The sequence below is a fragment of the Thamnophis sirtalis genome, unplaced genomic scaffold (genome assembly GCF_051295495.1).
Source record: "Thamnophis sirtalis isolate CommonGarterSnake01/CBP01778 unplaced genomic scaffold, rThaSir2_p1.2 scaffold_9, whole genome shotgun sequence".
Lineage (NCBI taxonomy): Eukaryota > Metazoa > Chordata > Lepidosauria > Squamata > Natricidae > Thamnophis > Thamnophis sirtalis.
Window position 1 is genome coordinate 950,690 of NW_028261389.1, and position 18,628 is coordinate 969,317.

Consider the following 18,628-nt stretch of genomic DNA (forward strand, 5'->3'; position numbering starts at 1 on the left):
AGGAAGACACCAGTATTTGACAGCTTTTGATATCAGGGATGGTGAGTTTTAATATCCACTTATGCTTTTTGCATTGGCCAATTGGAATTATGAAAGCCTGTATTTTCCAGATTTAGGAATGATTTTTTTCAGATACAATTGACAAATTTCTGATGATGTATCCAGATGACTTCTTGATTACTCTGAGGAAGGAAAGGCTCAGGGGCAGCAGGAGGGGCTGAAAGGCTGTGGGAGAACAAAACGTTTGCCGAGCTGGAGAAGTTTGACTTTGACACCTTTGACAATTGGCATTTGGGCTGCAGGGTTTCAAATGAGGGTCTCCAGATGGATCCCACCAAGGTGTGGATGGTGTAATCCTGGCACACAGCCCTCGTTCCAATATAAGAGACTTTCAGAGTTTTCTGGGCTTTGGGAATTTCTACAGGAAGTTCGCTCCTAAATTTTCCCTCCAGGTGAAGCCTCCCACTCAAGTGTTGAAAAAGAAAGCAAAGTTCTCTCAGATGAAGAAGGAGCAATCTGCATTTGAAAAGTGACATCTTTGCAACTTAGCCATTTCCCACCACCCTGATTCACCAAAGCCATTTATCATTCAGACTAGCAAGTCAGACGTTGTGTTAGGATTGGCATTAGAAGGGGGCAGTTACTCCCCTGTACTTTCAATCCAAAGCATTAACACTCCCAGAAAGAAATTATGACGTTGCTAGCAAGGAGTTGATTTCCCCCCCCCACTGACACACGGCAGGAAAGTGGGGCTGAGGCCCATCCGGTACGCAGACCTCCAATTAAAACAAGGGGGACATGCCAGAAAACATCGTAGCCTCAATGGAATTGGCCTTCCAGAGAAACCCCTTTCATGCCAAGGTTCATCATGCAGAAGACTCCGGGGGTCTTGGGTTTGGGACCTCCACCGTCTCCTGGGTCTCCAAAATAAACAAGGCCAGTCATGCTAAAGCAGAATTTATTGGACCTCCTGGCCCATCAGGAGGAGCAAAATCAGATCCAAGCTACAGAGAGCATCCCTTAAGACAGAGGTTCCCAGCCGGGGGTGAGAGACGATATTTCAGGGGGTTTAGAAGTGTCAAAAGTATATTGTATATGTATAATTCTATGCAAATAACGATTTATTTTTTAAGGGGTGTGAGAATATATCAGAAGCGTTGTAGGGGTGAAGGATATAGAAACGTCTGGGACCCCCGGCATTAAAGGAAGGGGTGCAGAGCAGAGATTTTGGCAGAACTTTGTTGATTCTCCAGACTTCATCAAGAGCACCTCTCACCGCAGAGCAAGAAAAGGATCTCCACTAGTATCTGCACTGGCAGATGAAAGGGAAGGTCCTGTCACAGCGAATGTCGTTCCAGTTCTTGAAACCTGGGCAGCAAAAGAAAAAGTTTAGCAGTGACCCCACTCAGAGTCCCAGAAGAGCATTTCATCTCCCTCATCTGCAGGGACATGAAGATACCCCAGGTGGAGAACGTCAGGTGCAAAGGTGGCCTTTGTTTTCAGCTGGTTGCTGTAACCAAGATAGTTTATCTAGCCAAGAAATCAGGATACGGCAACCAGGCTTTGCCTGTCAAGCTCAGCCACAAGAGGGAAGCAAACAGTTACATTGACACACACACACACACACACACACACACACACAAACACAGACACACAGAGAGACAAAAAGACCTTTCCTTTTTCCTTTACCGTGTGCTAAGGAGATCCCTGAGTGATGGGTTTGGGAGCCAGTATTCTGGCTTGCAAAAAGGCCCCCCAGTTAGACATTGTAGCTTGCACAGAAGAGCATGGGCATGGTGTGGCTGCGGTTGTGATATCCTGGCCAAATTGTATCATTGTTGGCTGGGACCAGTGGTGGGCCCGGCATCCTCCACATGAACGCGTGCAGCGTGCCCATGTGTCCTACCCTCCAGAGGCTCCGCGAGCCTCCGCTACGCTCCAGCTGCTGGGCGGAGCATCACAAAGGGGCTGTATGCACCGTGGATGTGTGTGGAAGTGCCAAAGAGTTTAAAGACAGGTAAGGATGACAGGCAGGCAGGTCCCTCTTCTAGTTCTAGTTCTAGTTCTAGTTCCATGCCATGCCATGCGATTCTCCCCTCTCCTATTCTCTATTATTCTCTAGATAGAACTGAGGTGGTGCAGTGGTTAGAGTGCAGCACTGCAGGCTACTTCAGCTGACTTCTATCTGGAGTTCTGCAGTTCAGATCTCACCAGCTCAAGGTTGACTCATCCTTCCGTCCTTCCAAGGTCTGTAAAATGAGGACCCAGATTGTTGGGGGGGTGGAGAGGCTGACTTTGTAAACCACTTGGAGAGGGCTGCAGAGCACTGTGAAGCGGTATATAAGTTTAAGTGCTGTTGCTATTCTATCTCATCCCACCCCTTCCCATCTCCCGTTCCATTCTGTTCTATTTATTCCATTCCATTCTTAATAATGTGCACATGCAGTTTGAGTGTTTGAAGGAGTCACAGCTTTTATTTCCATTTGTCCCACAGATGTTTGGGTTCCCTTTGATCTACTAGGGTGTTGGACTGTGAGAGCTTAGAAACCAAGAGATCAATAAAGACCATCAGTTGTCATGGGGTGAGCATTCCAAGATGGGTCACCTGGGGCCTCATTGTTGGAAGCCACCCTCAGTTGCATCTTGCCATACCTGACTGGGCCCAGAGGTGGACACAGTACTCGTTGCCACCTGCGTTGTTGGGCTCTCCGGTATTCCAGGTGAAGTAGTTGGGGCGGGATCTGTCTGACCACTCCCACGTGCGGTTCTGGAATGACAGGGAAGCCACATTAGGCAATGGAGGAAGAGGGTTTGATTATGCAGGGCCCAGAGCAGAACATCTTCAAGACAAAGCAAATATATCATCTCTCTCTCTCTCTCTCTCTCTCTCTTCTCTCTCTCTCTCTCTCTCTCTCTCTCTCTCTCTCTCTCTCTCTCTCTCTCTCTCTCTCTGTCTCTCTCTGTCTCTCTCTCTGTCTCGCTCTCTATCAATCTATCAATCAGAATAGAATTGGAAGGGACCTTGGAGGTCTTCTAGTCCAACCCCCTGCTCGAGCGGAGACCCTATACCATTTCTGACAAAGGCTGTCCAGTCTCTTCTCAAAAGCCTCCAGTGATGGAGCACCCATGATTTCTGAAGGCAACTTGGGTTCCACTGGTTAATTGTCCTAATTGTTAGGAACTTTCTCTTTAACTCCAGGTTTTCTCTCTCCTTGATCAGTTTCCATCCGTTGTTTCTTGTCCTGCCTTCAATGCTTCGGAAAATAGGTTGACCCCCCCCCTTCTTTGTGGAGGAGACCCAGGAAGAGAACACTCCAGAAGGAAACAACTCCTAAAATCCATGGAGTCACCTACACAGCTTCGGAGCCACTATGCCTGATGCCTAGCTTGGTGGCAGCCCTGCACAATACTGGAGATAAATAGGATCAATGAATTCTAGGCTGGGAGAGTATCAGCAGAATCCCAGGACTATCAGATATGCTTGGAAGCTGAAAAGCATTCTGGGAATTGGGTGGGGGGACACCTAATTCTGTGCCATGGCCAGTAAATAGTACCTGTAATCAAAAAAGCCACTGGGAACTGACAGGGCCGTCTTAACCGAATCCTGGGGTCCCTGTGTTAAGTCAGCCCTGGGAACTGAGATGAATTCCAAGGAAATTTCCCCTTGTTTAACACAATCAACGTAAGAGTTGTGGTGGTGCAGGGGTTAGAATGCAGAATTGCAGGCTGATTCTGCTCAGTGCCAGCAGTTCGATTCTCACTGGCTCAAGTTTGGGTCAGCTTTCCATCCTTCCGAGGTCAGTGAAATGAGGAGCCCGATACGTGGGGGCAATGTGCTCACTGTAAGCCCCTTAGAGGGGACTGTAAAAGCACTTTGGGGCAGTACAGAAATCTAAACGCTAGTTCTGTCATCAAGCATTTTGCAGGGATTGAAAATGCAACAGAGCACAAGATGGAAGCCTGCCGGTAACAGAAAAGAGCAAAATCTGGACAAAGTAACAAAGGAGGGGTGGGGAGGCAAGAAAAGAACAGCCCCCCCAGGACAGGCCCTGCAGTCCCTGAGTTAATGGCCCACCAGAGGTTCAGGGAGATTTAGAAGCCACCCAGCGGGCCAAACGGAGGGAGCAGCTGAGGGTGAGAAGGCCTTGATCCTGAGATGGGGGTCACAGCAGGATCGGGCCCTTTGGGGATTTAAAGACAGAGGTCAGTTTTTTGAGTGGGCAGGAAAGGTTGGTGAGGGGCAGGAGAGAGGGCATTGGGGTAAAGAACATTTTTCAGAGGTTTTCTCCAAGAAGGCAAAAGATTTTGGCAAAAGGGTCCCTTTCTTCCCATTGGAGGATCCTTCAAAAGGTCCCTTGGAAATAGGAAATATGGATCTGGGAACATTATCAGCAGAAAGAGACCTACTTTGTGTGGATCATGCAGTCCAATCCAGACATCGGTTTTGGTTCTGAGGTGGGCAGTGAGGTGCTTGGCCAAGTCATCTGATTCTTCCTGGCCGTGGATGGAGGCGAGGTGGCAGCCTGGTTTGTGTTTCCTGCAGAACATCTGGGAGAGGAACAGAAGAAGACTTTTGGGCAAAGAGCAGAGAGCTGACTGAAGGGTCCCAGCCACCCATCTTCATTCTGTTGACCCTGAGGATGCCCTCGCTAGAGTCCACAGCTCTTGAGCAGCTCCTTACATGCTCACCTGTGAATAAATCGTGAATGTATTCATTGGTTAAAATCTCAGATCCCCATCGCTTCAAAGTCAAGGTGGTGCCCAGATGTCTGAAGAGGCCAGCCAGAGATGGTGGCAAAGCCTCGGAAGTCTATTGTCTGGAAGGCCTTCACCACCACTGCATGCTGGCCATGAAAGGCTCTCCCTGTACGAAAGCCCATCTATCTTCCACCGAGACCTGAATCCCAGGCTCTCCTAAAATCATGGTCTTTGCTGAGTTTTCACACACCCATCCAGGTCTCCCTTGGCTCTGCCTAGACTTCTCCTCTGCCTGAACTAGGAGATTCACAAGCACACAAAGACTTCTAACCTCTGCATCCTCCCAGTTCTTTTGTTCCTCGAAGACCTTGTAGCACAACTCATTGATGGGGAGCCAACTAGGAGGACAACAGCTGCCTTTGACTCCTGTGTGGGAAGAGAGGAACCTGAATGAGAAGAAGAGCAGAAGAGGAGGAAGAGGAAGAAGAGGAGGAGGAGGAGACAGCTGGATCTGCAGAGGGAGCCAAATGAGAAGATGGCCAGGAGAAGGGGAGAAAGGGGAGAGAGGGAGAGGGGGGGAGACAGCTGGGTCTGCAGAATAGGCGTAGTCTGCTGAGTTGCAAAAGTCTTTCATGAAAATAAATTGAAAATGATTTGGATTACAGACACAGCAGCTGCATTAGCAGAATGTCCAAACCTTCGTCACAGGCAGCCTTGATTCATTTCTTTGAAGCTTCACGTCTTGTGTGAACTCACCTCTTCGAGAGAGGGCCACGACCAGCAAACCGAGGCTCACAAAGAGGAATCGCCCCATGGCCTTCCCTCCTTTCCTGCAGGGGGGAGCAAAGAGGGGCAAATTGGAAGGGGCAATGAGAGCTGTTCTAGGGCCCCATCAGAGCCCCACATCCAATCTGGCACCCTTGGCTGAGAGTCCCAAATGTTGTCTTGCAGGTCTGCAGTCGCTCAGACGGACCCTGTTTCTCCTTCATGGTCAGGCAACAGGTGTGATGGGAGCCCAGTGGCTCTCGTCAAATTGCCCCACAATGTCTGGGGTGGGGGTGGGTTTCCTGAGAAGGTCCCTCAGAGGAAGACCTCTCCCATAGAAGAAGAAGAGGTCCACCTCTTCTCCAAAGCTCCTGAAGGCAGAAGCAACGGATGGAAACCAATCAAGGAGAGGAGCAACCTGGAACTGAGGAGACATTTCCTGACAGTGAGAACCATCAGTGGAATATCTTGGCTCCAGAAGTTGTGGTTGCTCCAACACTGGAGGTTTTTAAGAAGAGACTGGATAGGCATTTGTCTGAAATGGAGACTCTGCTTGAGCAGGGGGCTGGACTAGAAGACCTCCAAGATCCCTCCAACTCTCTCATTCTGTTATTCCCTTGGTACACCCACGTCACACCTATCCTCCGCGAGCTGCACTGGCTGCCTATTGGTCTCCGGATACGCTTCAAGGCGCTAGTCGTCACTTTTAAAGCCCTTCATGGTATTGGACCTGGGTACTTGAGAGACCACCTGCTGCTAATTACCTCCAACAGACCGATTAGATCCCACAGATTAGGCCTCCTCCGGATACCATCCGCCGGCCAATGCCGATTGTTGACCACCCGGAGGAGGGCCTTCTCTGTGGCTTGCTCCGGCCCTCTGGAACTATCTCCCCGTGGAGATCTGGACCCTCACCACCCTTCAGGCTTTCCGCAAAGCTGTCAAGACCTGGCTGTTCCGGCAGGCCTGGGGCTGATGAGTTCCCAGCCCCACTCGAATTTGTGTGGCTGTTGGTTGCTTTTAAATTGTTTTTGTATTTTGTTTGTTTGCCTTTTGTTTTTGTCTGCATTATCCCTTTCCCCTTTGGTTTGTTAGCCACCCTGAGTCCCTCCAGGAATAGGGCGGCATCCAAGTGCAATAAACCTTATAACCTTATAATCTCTGCCAGAGATTCCCAGGAGATCCCTTGCTCTCTGCAATAGGGATCCCCCTCCAGATTTCTTGCTGGAACCTGGACATTGCCTCCAGGCACCTGGAGGAGGTCCCTTCAGATGGAGAGAGACAGGCAGGGGTGATTTCACGCAGGGGCCTCACCTATCAGTTTCTGCCCAGGTGGGAGAGCAGCACTCACCTGTCCCTAGGATGCTTCCTTTCAACTCTGGGTCCTCGTCTGGGGTGTTGAAGCCCAAGTAGACACCTCGAGGTGGAGAATGAAGCAGGATGATGTTGCTCTGTGCAGAAGGAGGACCTGTGGAGGTTATCCCTGGTCAAGTCCTTTATACCCCCAAACCACCAAACCCACAAACGGAATATCAGGGTGTCAACGTTGCCCTCGTTCCCCATATGTGGCTTAAACTTCTCTGGCAGTTAAAAAATGCAGAGAGACATGTGCATAAGTTGGCCAAAAGCTTTCATCATATAACTGTCATTCCAGCCAGCTGATACGCTTCATGTGCTTAATTTAGTAATATTTTAGCAATATTTGCAAGGCTGTGGTTTGACTTTTTCCTGCCCACCTTTTCTCAATTCAACTGGTGATCTTCATTGTGTCACTTAGGATTGTTCAATATGGGGTTGAATTTCCCATGGAATCAACGGAATTCCCATCACTGGGATGGGGGAAATGGCTGCTGGATTCTGGGGTATTTAGGAGTGGACACTTCAATGACCATCTCAGAATTTACCCATGTAATAAGTTCATGATCTTTTGGGATCGGGGACAATTAGAGAAGCCAAGGGTTGGGTCAAGTGATCCTCACAAGACTGGAGAGATTCACACAAGACGTGAAGCCTCAAAGAAATGAATCAAGGCTGCCTGTGATGAAGGTTTGGGCATTCTGCTAATGCAACTGCTGTGTCTGTAATCCAAATCATTTTCAATTTATTTTCATCAAAGACTTTTGTAACTCAGCAACTACCCCTATTCTGCAGACCCAGCTGTCTCCTCCTCCCTCTCCCCCCTTTCCCCCCTTCTCCTGGGACCCTTCAGTCAGCTCTCTGCTCTTTCCCACATGCCCGTAAGCCTTCTTCTGTTCCTCTCCCAGATGTTCTGCAGGAAACACAAGTCAGGCTTCCACCTCGCCTCCATCCATGGCCAGGAAGAATCAGATGACTTGGCTGAATACCTCTCCGACTATCTCACAGAGAAGGGAACGCTTCACCCCTACAACGCTTCTGATATATTCTCACACCCCTTAAAAAATAAATCGTTATTTGCATAAATTATACATATACAATATACTTTTGACACTTCTAAACCCCCTGAAATATCGTCTCTCACCCCCGGCTGGGAACCTCTGTCTTAAGGGATGCTCTCTGTAGCTTGGATCTGATTTTGCTCCTCCTGATGGGCCAGGAGGTCCAATAAATTCTGCTTTAGCATGACTGGCCTTGTTTATTTTGGAGACCCAGGAGACGGTGGAGGTCCCAAACCCAAGACCCCCGGAGTCTTCTGCATGATGAACCTTGGCATGAAAGGGGTTTCTCTGGAAGGCCAATTCCATTGAGGCTACGATGTTTTCTGGCATGTCCCCCTTGTTTTAATTGGAGGTCTGCGTACCGGATGGGCCTCAGCCCCACTTTCCTGCCGTGTGTCAGTGGGGGGGGGAAATCAACTCCTTGCTAGCAACGTCATAATTTCTTTCTGGGAGTGTTAATGCTTTGGACTGAAAGTACAGGGGAGTAACTGCCCCCTTCTAATGCCAATCCTAACACAACGTCCGACTTGCTAGTCTGAATGATAAATGGCTTTGGTGAATCAGGGTGGTGGGGAAATGGCTAAGTTGCAAAGATGTCACTTTTCAAATGCAGATTGCTCCTTCTTCATCTGAGAGAACTTTGCTTTCTTTTTCAACACTTGAGTGGGAGGCTTCACCTGGAGGGAAAATTTAGGAGCGAACTTCCTGTAGAAATTCCCAAAGCCCAGAAAACTCTGAAAGTCTCTTATATTGGAACGAGGGCTGTGTGCCAGGATTACACCATCCACACCTTGGTGGGATCCATCTGGAGACCCTCATTTGAAACCCTGCAGCCCAAATGTCAATTGTCAAAGGTGTCAAAGTCAAACTTCTTCAGCTCGGCAAACGTTTTGTTCTCCCACAGCCTTTTCAGCCCCTCCTGCTGCCCCCGAGCCTTTCCTTCCTCAGAGTAAATCAAGAAGTCATCTAGATATATCACCAGAAATATGTCAACTGTATCTGAGAAAAATCATTCCTAAATCTGGAAAATACAGGCTTTCATAATTCCAATGGGCCAATGCAAAAAGCATAAGTGGATATTAAAACTCACCATCCCTGATATCAAAAGCTGTCAAATACTGGTGTCTTTCCTTGACTCTAATGAGGTCTACCTGTCAACCATTCATTGGTACCCCTTCCCTTTATTCAGGTCCATGTTTATACTTATACATGCTATCTCGTACAATGCTTGACAAAGCAAATAAAATAATAAAAAATAAAATGAAAAATAAAATGAAAAATAAAATGAAAAATAAAATGAAAAATAAAATGAAAAATAAGAAATAAAATAAAAAATAAAAAATAAATAAAATAAAAATGAAATAAAAAATAAAAAATAAAATAAAATAAAAAATGAAATAAAAATAAAAAATAAAAAATAAAAATAAAAAATTCCTTTATTCGACATAAAGGAAACCCTTGCATGGTCTGTAGGAAATTCTGCAGATGAAAACCACAGAGGCTTCCTCCCTGGATTGGGCTCCCAGCTGGAGCGTCTCCACTTCCCCTTCAGCTGGAGGTTCCACCGCAAATAAGGTTCCTCAAAGAAACACAATTGTTCCGGGCTCTGATACAACTCTTGGTGCAGTTTAGCCACACTTCGAAGGAACTTTGAAGCATTTGCATTTTGGTGTTCAAAAATGAAGATTTTTAAATCTAGAATTAGATTTTGTGTGTGTGTGAGAGAGAGTGAGAGAATGAGAGAGAGAGAGAGAAAGTGAGAAAGAGAGGAAGAGAGAGAGAGAAAGAGAAAGAGAGAGAGTGTGTGAGAGAAAAAGAGAGGCAGACAGAGAGAGACAGACAGACAGACAACATTTCTGACAGGTGGCTGTCTAGTCTTTTCTTAAAAACCTCCAGTGTTGGAGCACCCACAACCTCTGGCGGGAAGCTGGTTGCACTGGTTAATTGTTCTTACTTTGTACTGATATAGGCTTTCGTGGCCAATATCTGTTGGGTAGGGTTGAGCTTCAAGGTTGAGTGACTATCTTGTAGCTGTCAGATTTCCTCATCTTACACTGGCAACTCTGGCTGTCATCTTCAGGCATCATCTTAAGACCTTGCCTTGGAGTTTGAGTTTGGATGAAAGTCCATCACTCAAGTTCTCTGCTCTCCTCTTGGGGCTAAGCAGAACCTGACGGACAAGCTCTGGTTGCCACGTCCTGACTTGACTAGGTTAGTTATCCATGTTACAATCTGCAGACTCCAGCAAGGACTTCTTGGGATTCAACAAAGATGGTAGCCAGGACTGTACAATCAGATCCCTCCTGTTTCCTCACATGCACAAACAGACAGACGTGTTCCTTCTCTGCTGAAAAAAAGGCCCCTTTCTCTGTTGTTGTTCTTCCCAGATGTTCTGCAGGAAACACAAGCCAGGCTGCCACCTCGCCTCCATCCACAGCCTGGCAGAGTCAGCTGACTTGGCTGAATACCTCTCCGACTGTCTCACAGAGAAGGGAAATGTCTGGATTGGACTGAACGATGCACAGAAGGTAGGTCTTTTCTATTGGTCAAGGAATTGCATAGCTACTGTCCAGCTGAAGCAGGAGAGGCCTTTGCCAGGATTAACCCTGGTTAGTTGTTCCAGATCAACTAAGATTGATTAGCTGGATGGAGAAAGGGAGGGAGGGGTGCTGGATAACCTGTCCCTTGACTGCCACCTCTTCTCTCTCTGCCCAGGGCCCTCTACAGCCAGAGCCTCCTCATGGCTCCACTCCTAATATTCCCAGAATCCAGCAGCCATTTCCCCCATCCCAGTGATGGGAATTCCGTTGATTCCATGGGAAATTCAACCCCATATTGAAGGGTTGAAGGGTGACACAATGAAGGTCGCCAGTTGGATTGAGAAAAGGTGGGCAGGAAAAAGTCAAACCACAGCCTTGCAAATATTGCTAAAATATTACTAAATTAAGCACATGAAGCGTATCAGCTGGCTGGAGTGACAGTTATATGATGAAAGCTTTCGGCCAACTTATGCACACGTCTCTCTGCATTTTTTAACTGCCAGAGAAGTTTAAGCCACATATGGGGAACGAGGGCAACGTTGACACCCTGATATTCTGTTTGTGGGTTTGGTGGTTTGGGGGTATAAAGGACTTGACCAGGGATAACCTCCCCAGGTCCTCCTTCTGCACAGAGCAACATCATCCTGCTTCATTCTCCACCTCGAGGTGTCTACTTGGGCTTCAACACCCCAGACAAGGACCCAGAGTTGAAAGGAAGCATCCTAGGGACAGGTGAGTGCTGCTCTCCCACCTGGGCAGAAACTGATAGGTGAGGCCCCTGCGTGAAATCACCCCTGCCTGTCTCTCTCCATCTGAAGGGACCTCCTCCAGGTGCCTGGAGGCAATGTCCAGGTTCCAGCAAGAAATCTGGAGGGGGATCCCTATTGCAGAGAGCAAGGGATCTCCTGGGAATCTCTGAGAGAGAATAAAAGGATACAGAATCAGGGAGTTGGAGGGATCTTGGAGGTCTTCTAGTCCAGCCCCCTGCTCAAGCAGAGACTCCATTTAAGACAAATGCCTATCCAGTCTCTTCTTAAAAACCTCCAGTGTTGGAGCAACCACAACTTCTGGAGCCAAGATATTCCACTGATGGTTCTCACTGTCAGGAAATGTCTCCTCAGTTCCAGGTTGCTCCTCTCCTTGATTGGTTTCCATCCGTTGCTTCTGCCTTCAGGAGCTTTGGAGAAGAGGTGGACCTCTTCTTCTTCTATGGGAGAGGTCTTCCTCTGAGAGACCTTCTCCAGGAAACCCACCCCCACCCCAGACATTGTGGGGCAATTTGACGAGAGCCACTGGGCTCCCATCACACCTGTTGCTTGACCACGAAGGAGACACAGGGTCCATCTGAGCGACTGCAGACCTGCAAGACAACATTTGGGACTCTCAGCCAAGGGTGCCAGATTGGATGTGGGGCTCTGATGGGGCCCTAGAACAGCTCTCATTTCCCCTTCCAATTTGCCCCTCTTTGCTCCCCCCTGCAGGAAAGGAGGGAAGGCCATGGGGCGATTCCTCTTTGTGAGCCTCGGTTTGCTGGTCGTGGCCCTCTCTCTAAGAGGTGAGTTCACACAAGACGTGAAGCTTCAAAGAAATGAATCAAGGCTGCCTGTGACGAAGGTTTGGGCATTCTTCAAATGCAGCTGCTGTGTCTGTAATCCAAATCATTTTCAATTTATTTTCATGAAAGACTTTTGCAACTCAGCAGACTACGCCTATTCTGCAGGCCCAGCTGTCTCCTCCACCTCCTCCTCTTCTGACCATCTTCTCATTTGGCTTCCTCTACAGACCCAGATCCTGCTTCTGCTCCTCTTCCCCTTCCTCCTCCTCCTCCTCCTCCTTTTTTCCTGGTCTTTTTCTCATTCAGGTTCCTCTCTTCCCACACAGGAGTCAAAGGCGGCTGTTGTCCTCATGATTGGCTCCCCATGGCTGGGTTCTGCTACAAGGTCTTCGAGAAACAAAAGAACTGGGAGGATGCAGAGGTTAGAAGTCTTTGTGTGCTTGTGAATCTCCTAGTTCAGGCAGAGGAGAAGTCTAGGCAGAGCCAAGGGAGACCTGGATGGGTGTGTGAAAACTCAGCAAAGACCATGATTTTAGGAGCGCCTGGGATTCAGGTCTCGGTGGAAGATAGATGGGCTTTCGTACAGGGAGAGCCTTTCATGGCCAGCATGCAGTGGTGGGTGAAGGCCTTCCAGACAATAGACTTCCCGAGGCTTTGCCACCATCTCTGGCTGGCCTCTTCAGACATCTGGGCACCACCTTGACTTTGAAGCGATGGGGATCTGAGATTTTAACCAATGAATACATTCACGATTTATTCACAGGTGAGCATGTAAGGAGCTGCTCAAGAGCTGTGGACTCTAGCGAGGGCATCCTCAGGGTCAACAGAATGAAGATGGGTGGCTGGGACCCTTCAGTCAGCTCTCTGCTCTTTGCCCAAAAGTCTTCTTCTGTTCCTCTCCCAGACCTTCTGCAAGAACCACAAGCCAGGCTGCCACCTCGCCTCCATCCACTGCAAGACAGAGTCAGATGACTTGGCCGAGTACCTCAATGACTATCTCAGAACCAAAACCCATGTCTGGATTGGACTGCATGATCCAAACAAAGTAGGTCTCTTTCTGCTGATAATGTTCCCAGATCCATATTTCCTATTTCCAAGGGACCTTTTGAAGGATCCTCCAATGGGAAGAAAGGGACCCTTTTGCCAAAATCTTTTGCCTTGGAGAAAATGTTCTTTACCCCAATGTCCCCTCTCCTGCCCCTCACCAACCTTTCCTGCCCACTTAAAGAACTGACCACTGTCTTTAAAGCCCCAAAGGGCCCGATCCTGCTGTGACCCCCATCTCAGGATCAAGGCCTTCTCACCCTCAGCTGCTCCCTCCGTTTGGCCCGCTGGGTGGCTTCTAAACCTCCCTGAAATTCTGGTGGGCCATTAACTCAGAGACTGCAGGGTCTGTCCTGGGGGGCTGTTCTTTCCTCCCCCCACCCCTCCTTTGTTACTTTGTCCAGATTTTGCTCTTTTCTGTTACCGGCAGGCTTCCATCTTGTGCTCTGTTGCATTTTCAATCCCTGCAAAATGCTTGAGGACAGAACTAGCGTTTAGATTTCTGCACTGCCCCAAAGTGCTTTTACAGCCCCCTCTAAGGGGCTTACAGTGAGCACATTGCCCCCACGTATCGGGCTCCTCATTTCACTGACCTCGGAAGGATGGAAAGCTGACCCAAACTTGAGCCAGTGAGAATCGAACTGCTGGCACTGAGCAGAATCAGCCTGCAATTCTGCATTCTAACCCCTGCACCACCACAACTCTTACGTTGATTGTGTTAAACAAGGGGAAATTTCCTTGGAATTCATCTCAGTTCCCAGGGCTGACTTAACACAGGGACCCCAGGATTCTGTTAAGACGGGCCTGTCAGTTCCCAGTGGCTTTCTGATTACAGGTACTATTTACTGGCCATGGCACAGAATTAGGTGTCCCCCACCCAATTCCCAGAATGCTTTTCAGCTTCCAAGCATATCTGATAGTCCTGGGATTCTGCTGATACTCTCCCAGCCTAGAATTCATTGATCCTATTTATCTGCAGTATTGTGCAGGGCTGCCACCAAGCTAGGCATCAGGCATAGTGGCTCCGAAGCTGTGTAGGTGACTCCATGGATTTTAGGAGTTGTTTCCTTCTGGAGTGTTCTCTTCCTGGGTCTCCTCCACAAAGAAGGGGGGGGGGGGTCAACCTATTCTCCGAAGCATTGAAGGCAGGACAAGAAACAACGGATGGAAACTGATCAAGGAGAGAGAAAACCTGGAGTTAAAGAGAAAGTTCCTAACAATTAGGACAATTAACCAGTGGAACCCAAGTTGCCTTCAGAAATCATGGGTGCTCCATCACTGGAGGCTTTTGAGAAGAGACTGGACAGCCTTTGTCAGAAATGGTATAGGGTCTCCCGCTCGAGCAGGGGGTTGGACTAGAAGACCTCCAAGGTCCCTTCCAATTCTATTCTGATTGATAGATTGATAGAGAGCGAGACAGAGAGAGAGACAGAGAGAGACAGAGAGAGAGAGAGAGAGAGAGAGAGAGAGAGAGAGAGAGAGAGAGAGAGAGAGAGAGAGAGAGAGAGAGAGATGATATATTTGCTTTGTCTTGAAGATGTTCTGCTCTGGGCCCTGCATAATCAAACCCTCTTCCTCCATTGCCTAATGTGGCTTCCCTGTCATTCCAGAACCGCACGTGGGAGTGGTCAGACAGATCCCGCCCCAACTACTTCACCTGGAATACCGGAGAGCCCAACAACGCAGGTGGCAACGAGTACTGTGTCCACCTCTGGGCCCAGTCAGGTATGGCAAGATGCAACTGAGGGTGGCTTCCAACAATGAGGCCCCAGGTGACCCATCTTGGAATGCTCACCCCATGACAACTGATGGTCTTTATTGATCTCTTGGTTTCTAAGCTCTCACAGTCCAACACCCTAGTAGATCAAAGGGAACCCAAACATCTGTGGGACAAATGGAAATAAAAGCTGTGACTCCTTCAAACACTCAAACTGCATGTGCACATTATTAAGAATGGAATGGAATAAATAGAACAGAATGGAACGGGAGATGGGAAGGGGTGGGATGAGATAGAATAGCAACAGCACTTAAACTTATATACCGCTTCACAGTGCTCTGCAGCCCTCTCCAAGTGGTTTACAAAGTCAGCCTCTCCACCCCCCCAACAATCTGGGTCCTCATTTTACAGACCTTGGAAGGACGGAAGGATGAGTCAACCTTGAGCTGGTGAGATCTGAACTGCAGAACTCCAGATAGAAGTCAGCTGAAGTAGCCTGCAGTGCTGCACTCTAACCACTGCACCACCTCAGTTCTATCTAGAGAATAATAGAGAATAGGAGAGGGGAGAATCGCATGGCATGGCATGGAACTAGAACTAGAACTAGAACTAGAAGAGGGACCTGCCTGCCTGTCATCCTTACCTGTCTTTAAACTCTTTGGCACTTCCACACACATCCACGGTGCATACAGCCCCTTTGTGATGCTCCGCCCAGCAGCTGGAGCGTAGCGGAGGCTCGCGGAGCCTCTGGAGGGTAGGACACATGGGCACGCTGCACGCGTTCATGTGGAGGATGCCGGGCCCACCACTGGTCCCAGCCAACAATGATACAATTTGGCCAGGATATCACAACCGCAGCCACACCATGCCCATGCTCTTCTGTGCAAGCTACAATGTCTAACTGGGGGGCCTTTTTGCAAGCCAGAATACTGGCTCCCAAACCCATCACTCAGGGATCTCCTTAGCACACGGTAAAGGAAAAAGGAAAGGTCTTTTTGTCTCTCTGTGTGTCTGTGTTTGTGTGTGTGTGTGTGTGTGTGTGTGTGTGTGTCAATGTAACTGTTTGCTTCCCTCTTGTGGCTGAGCTTGACAGGCAAAGCCTGGTTGCCGTATCCTGATTTCTTGGCTAGATAAACTATCTTGGTTACAGCAACCAGCTGAAAACAAAGGCCACCTTTGCACCTGACGTTCTCCACCTGGGGTATCTTCATGTCCCTGCAGATGAGGGAGATGAAATGCTCTTCTGGGACTCTGAGTGGGGTCACTGCTAAACTTTTTCTTTTGCTGCCCAGGTTTCAAGAACTGGAACGACATTCGCTGTGACAGGACCTTCCCTTTCATCTGCCAGTGCAGATACTAGTGGAGATCCTTTTCTTGCTCTGCGGTGAGAGGTGCTCTTGATGAAGTCTGGAGAATCAACAAAGTTCTGCCAAAATCTCTGCTCTGCACCCCTTCCTTTAATGCCGGGGGTCCCAGACGTTTCTATATCCTTCACCCCTACAACGCTTCTGATATATTCTCACACCCCTTAAAAAATAAATCGTTATTTGCATAGAATTATACATATACAATATACTTTTGACACTTCTAAACCCCCTGAAATATCGTCTCTCACCCCCGGCTGGGAACCTCTGTCTTAAGGGATGCTCTCTGTAGCTTGGATCTGATTTTGCTCCTCCTGATGGGCCAGGAGGTCCAATAAATTCTGCTTTAGCATGACTGGCCTTGTTTATTTTGGAGACCCAGGAGACGGTGGAGGTCCCAAACCCAAGACCCCCGGAGTCTTCTGCATGATGAACCTTGGCATGAAAGGGGTTTCTCTGGAAGGCCAATTCCATTGAGGCTACGATGTTTTCTGGCATGTCCCCCTTGTTTTAATTGGAGGTCTGCGTACCGGATGGGCCTCAGCCCCACTTTCCTGCCGTGTGTCAGTGGGGGGGGGAAATCAACTCCTTGCTAGCAACGTCATAATTTCTTTCTGGGAGTGTTAATGCTTTGGATTGAAAGTACAGGGGAGTAACTGCCCCCTTCTAATGCCAATCCTAACACAACGTCTGACTTGCTAGTCTGAATGATAAATGGCTTTGGTGAATCAGGGTGGTGGGGAAATGGCTAAGTTGCAAAGATGTCACTTTTCAAATGCAGATTGCTCCTTCTTCATCTGAGAGAACTTTGCTTTCTTTTTCAACACTTGAGTGGGAGGCTTCACCTGGAGGGAAAATTTAGGAGCGAACTTCCTGTAGAAATTCCCAAAGCCCAGAAAACTCTGAAAGTCTCTTATATTGGAACGAGGGCTGTGTGCCAGGATTACACCATCCACACCTTGGTGGGATCCATCTGGAGACCCTCATTTGAAACCCTGTAGCCCAAATGCCAATTGTCAAAGGTGTCAAAGTCAAACTTCTTCAGCTCGGCAAACGTTTTGTTCTCCCACAGCCTTTTCAGCCCCTCCTGCTGCCCCCGAGCCTTTCCTTCCTCAGAGTAAATCAAGAAGTCATCTGGATATATCACCAGAAATTTGTCAATTGTATCTGAAAAAAACCATTCCTAAATCTGGAAAATACAGGCTTTCATAATTCCAATTGGCCAATGCAAAAAGCATAAGTGGATATTAAAACTCACCATCCCTGATATCAAAAGCTGTCAAATACTGGTGTCTTTCCTTGACTCTAATGAGGTCTACCTGTCAACCACTACTTCAGCTTCAACCTCAATAATACACAGGCGAATAGATACAAACTCAAGGTAAACTGTTCCAAATTCCAGGATTGCAGGAAAGACGACTTCAGCAACCGAGGGGTCAACGCCTGGAATGCTCTCCCTGCCTCTGTTGTTACATCCTCTCTAACCCTCACAGCGTCACCCTCAAACTGTCCGCCATGGACCTCACCCCATTCCTAAGAGGTCCGTGAAGGGGCCGTGCATAAGCCCACCAGCCTGCCTTCCGCCCCTGTCCCACTCTCCCCATTTATTGGTACCCCTTCCCTTGTTCAGGTCCATGTTTACACTTATACATGCTATCTCGTACAATGCATGACAAAGCAAATAAAATAATAAAAAATAAAATAAAAAATAAAATAAAAAATAAAAAATAAAAAATAAAATAAAAAATAAAATAAAAAATAAAATAAAAATAAAATAAAAAATAAAATAAAAATAAAAAATAAAATAAGAATAAAAATAGAAAATAAAATAAAAAAATAAATTAAAAATAAAATAAAAAAATTACATTAAAATAAAAAATTCCTTTATTCGACCTAAAGGATACCTTTCCGTGGTCTGTAGAAAATTCTGCGGATGAAAACTGAGGGTTTGAGCACAGAGGGTTCCTCCCTGGATTGGGCTCCCAGCTGGAGCGTCTCCACTGATACAACTCTTGGTGCAGTTTAGCCACACTTTGAAAGAACTTTGAAACATTTGCATTTTGGTGTTCGAAAATGAAGATTTTTAAATCTAGGATTAAATTTTGTGTGTGTGTGAGAGAGAGTGAGAGAATGAGAGAGAGAGAGAGAGAGAGAGAGAGAGAGAGAGAGAGAGAGAGAGAGAGAGAGAGGAACAGAGAGAATGAGAAAGAGAGAGAGAGAAAGTGAGAAAGAGAAAAAGAGAGAGAGAGAAAGAGAGAGAAAAAGAGAGAAAGAGAGAGAAAGTGAGGGGAGAGAGAATGAGAGAGAGAGAGAGAAAGAGAGAGAGAGAGAAAGAGAGAGAGAGAGAGAAAGAGAGAGAGAGAGAAAGAGAGAGAGAGAAAGAGAGAGAGAAAGAAAGAAAGTGAGAGAAAGTGAGGAAGAGAGAGAGAAAGAGAAAGAGAGAGAAAGTGAGAGACACAGAAAGAGAGAGAGAGAGGAAAAAAAGAGAGAAAGAGAGAGAAAGTGAGGAACAGAGAGAATGAGAAAGA

At 47.6% G+C, this 18,628-nt stretch overlaps 2 protein-coding genes across 2 annotated transcripts; one reads left to right on the plus strand and one right to left on the minus strand.

The window, feature by feature from the left end:
* Positions 1–2,343: 2,343 nt before the first annotated feature.
* On the minus strand, positions 2,344–5,512 carry LOC148043949 (C-type lectin mannose-binding isoform-like). The gene is made up of 4 exons (XM_087722491.1): positions 5,455–5,512; positions 5,030–5,124; positions 4,408–4,548; positions 2,344–2,767 (listed from the first exon to the last, which is right to left on the minus strand). Exons 1-4 carry the CDS (start codon positions 5,510–5,512, stop codon positions 2,633–2,635), a joined length of 429 nt encoding a protein of 142 aa, XP_087578617.1. The 3' UTR covers positions 2,344–2,632.
* A 5,527-nt stretch (positions 5,513–11,039) lies between these two features.
* Positions 11,040–16,455, plus strand: LOC148043950 (C-type lectin mannose-binding isoform-like). Its single transcript, XM_087722610.1, has 6 exons — positions 11,040–11,152; positions 11,902–11,975; positions 12,302–12,396; positions 12,880–13,020; positions 14,630–14,744; positions 16,029–16,455. Exons 2-6 carry the CDS (start codon positions 11,918–11,920, stop codon positions 16,094–16,096), a joined length of 477 nt encoding a protein of 158 aa, XP_087578736.1. The 5' UTR covers positions 11,040–11,152; positions 11,902–11,917; the 3' UTR covers positions 16,097–16,455.
* Positions 16,456–18,628: the final 2,173 nt, after the last annotated feature.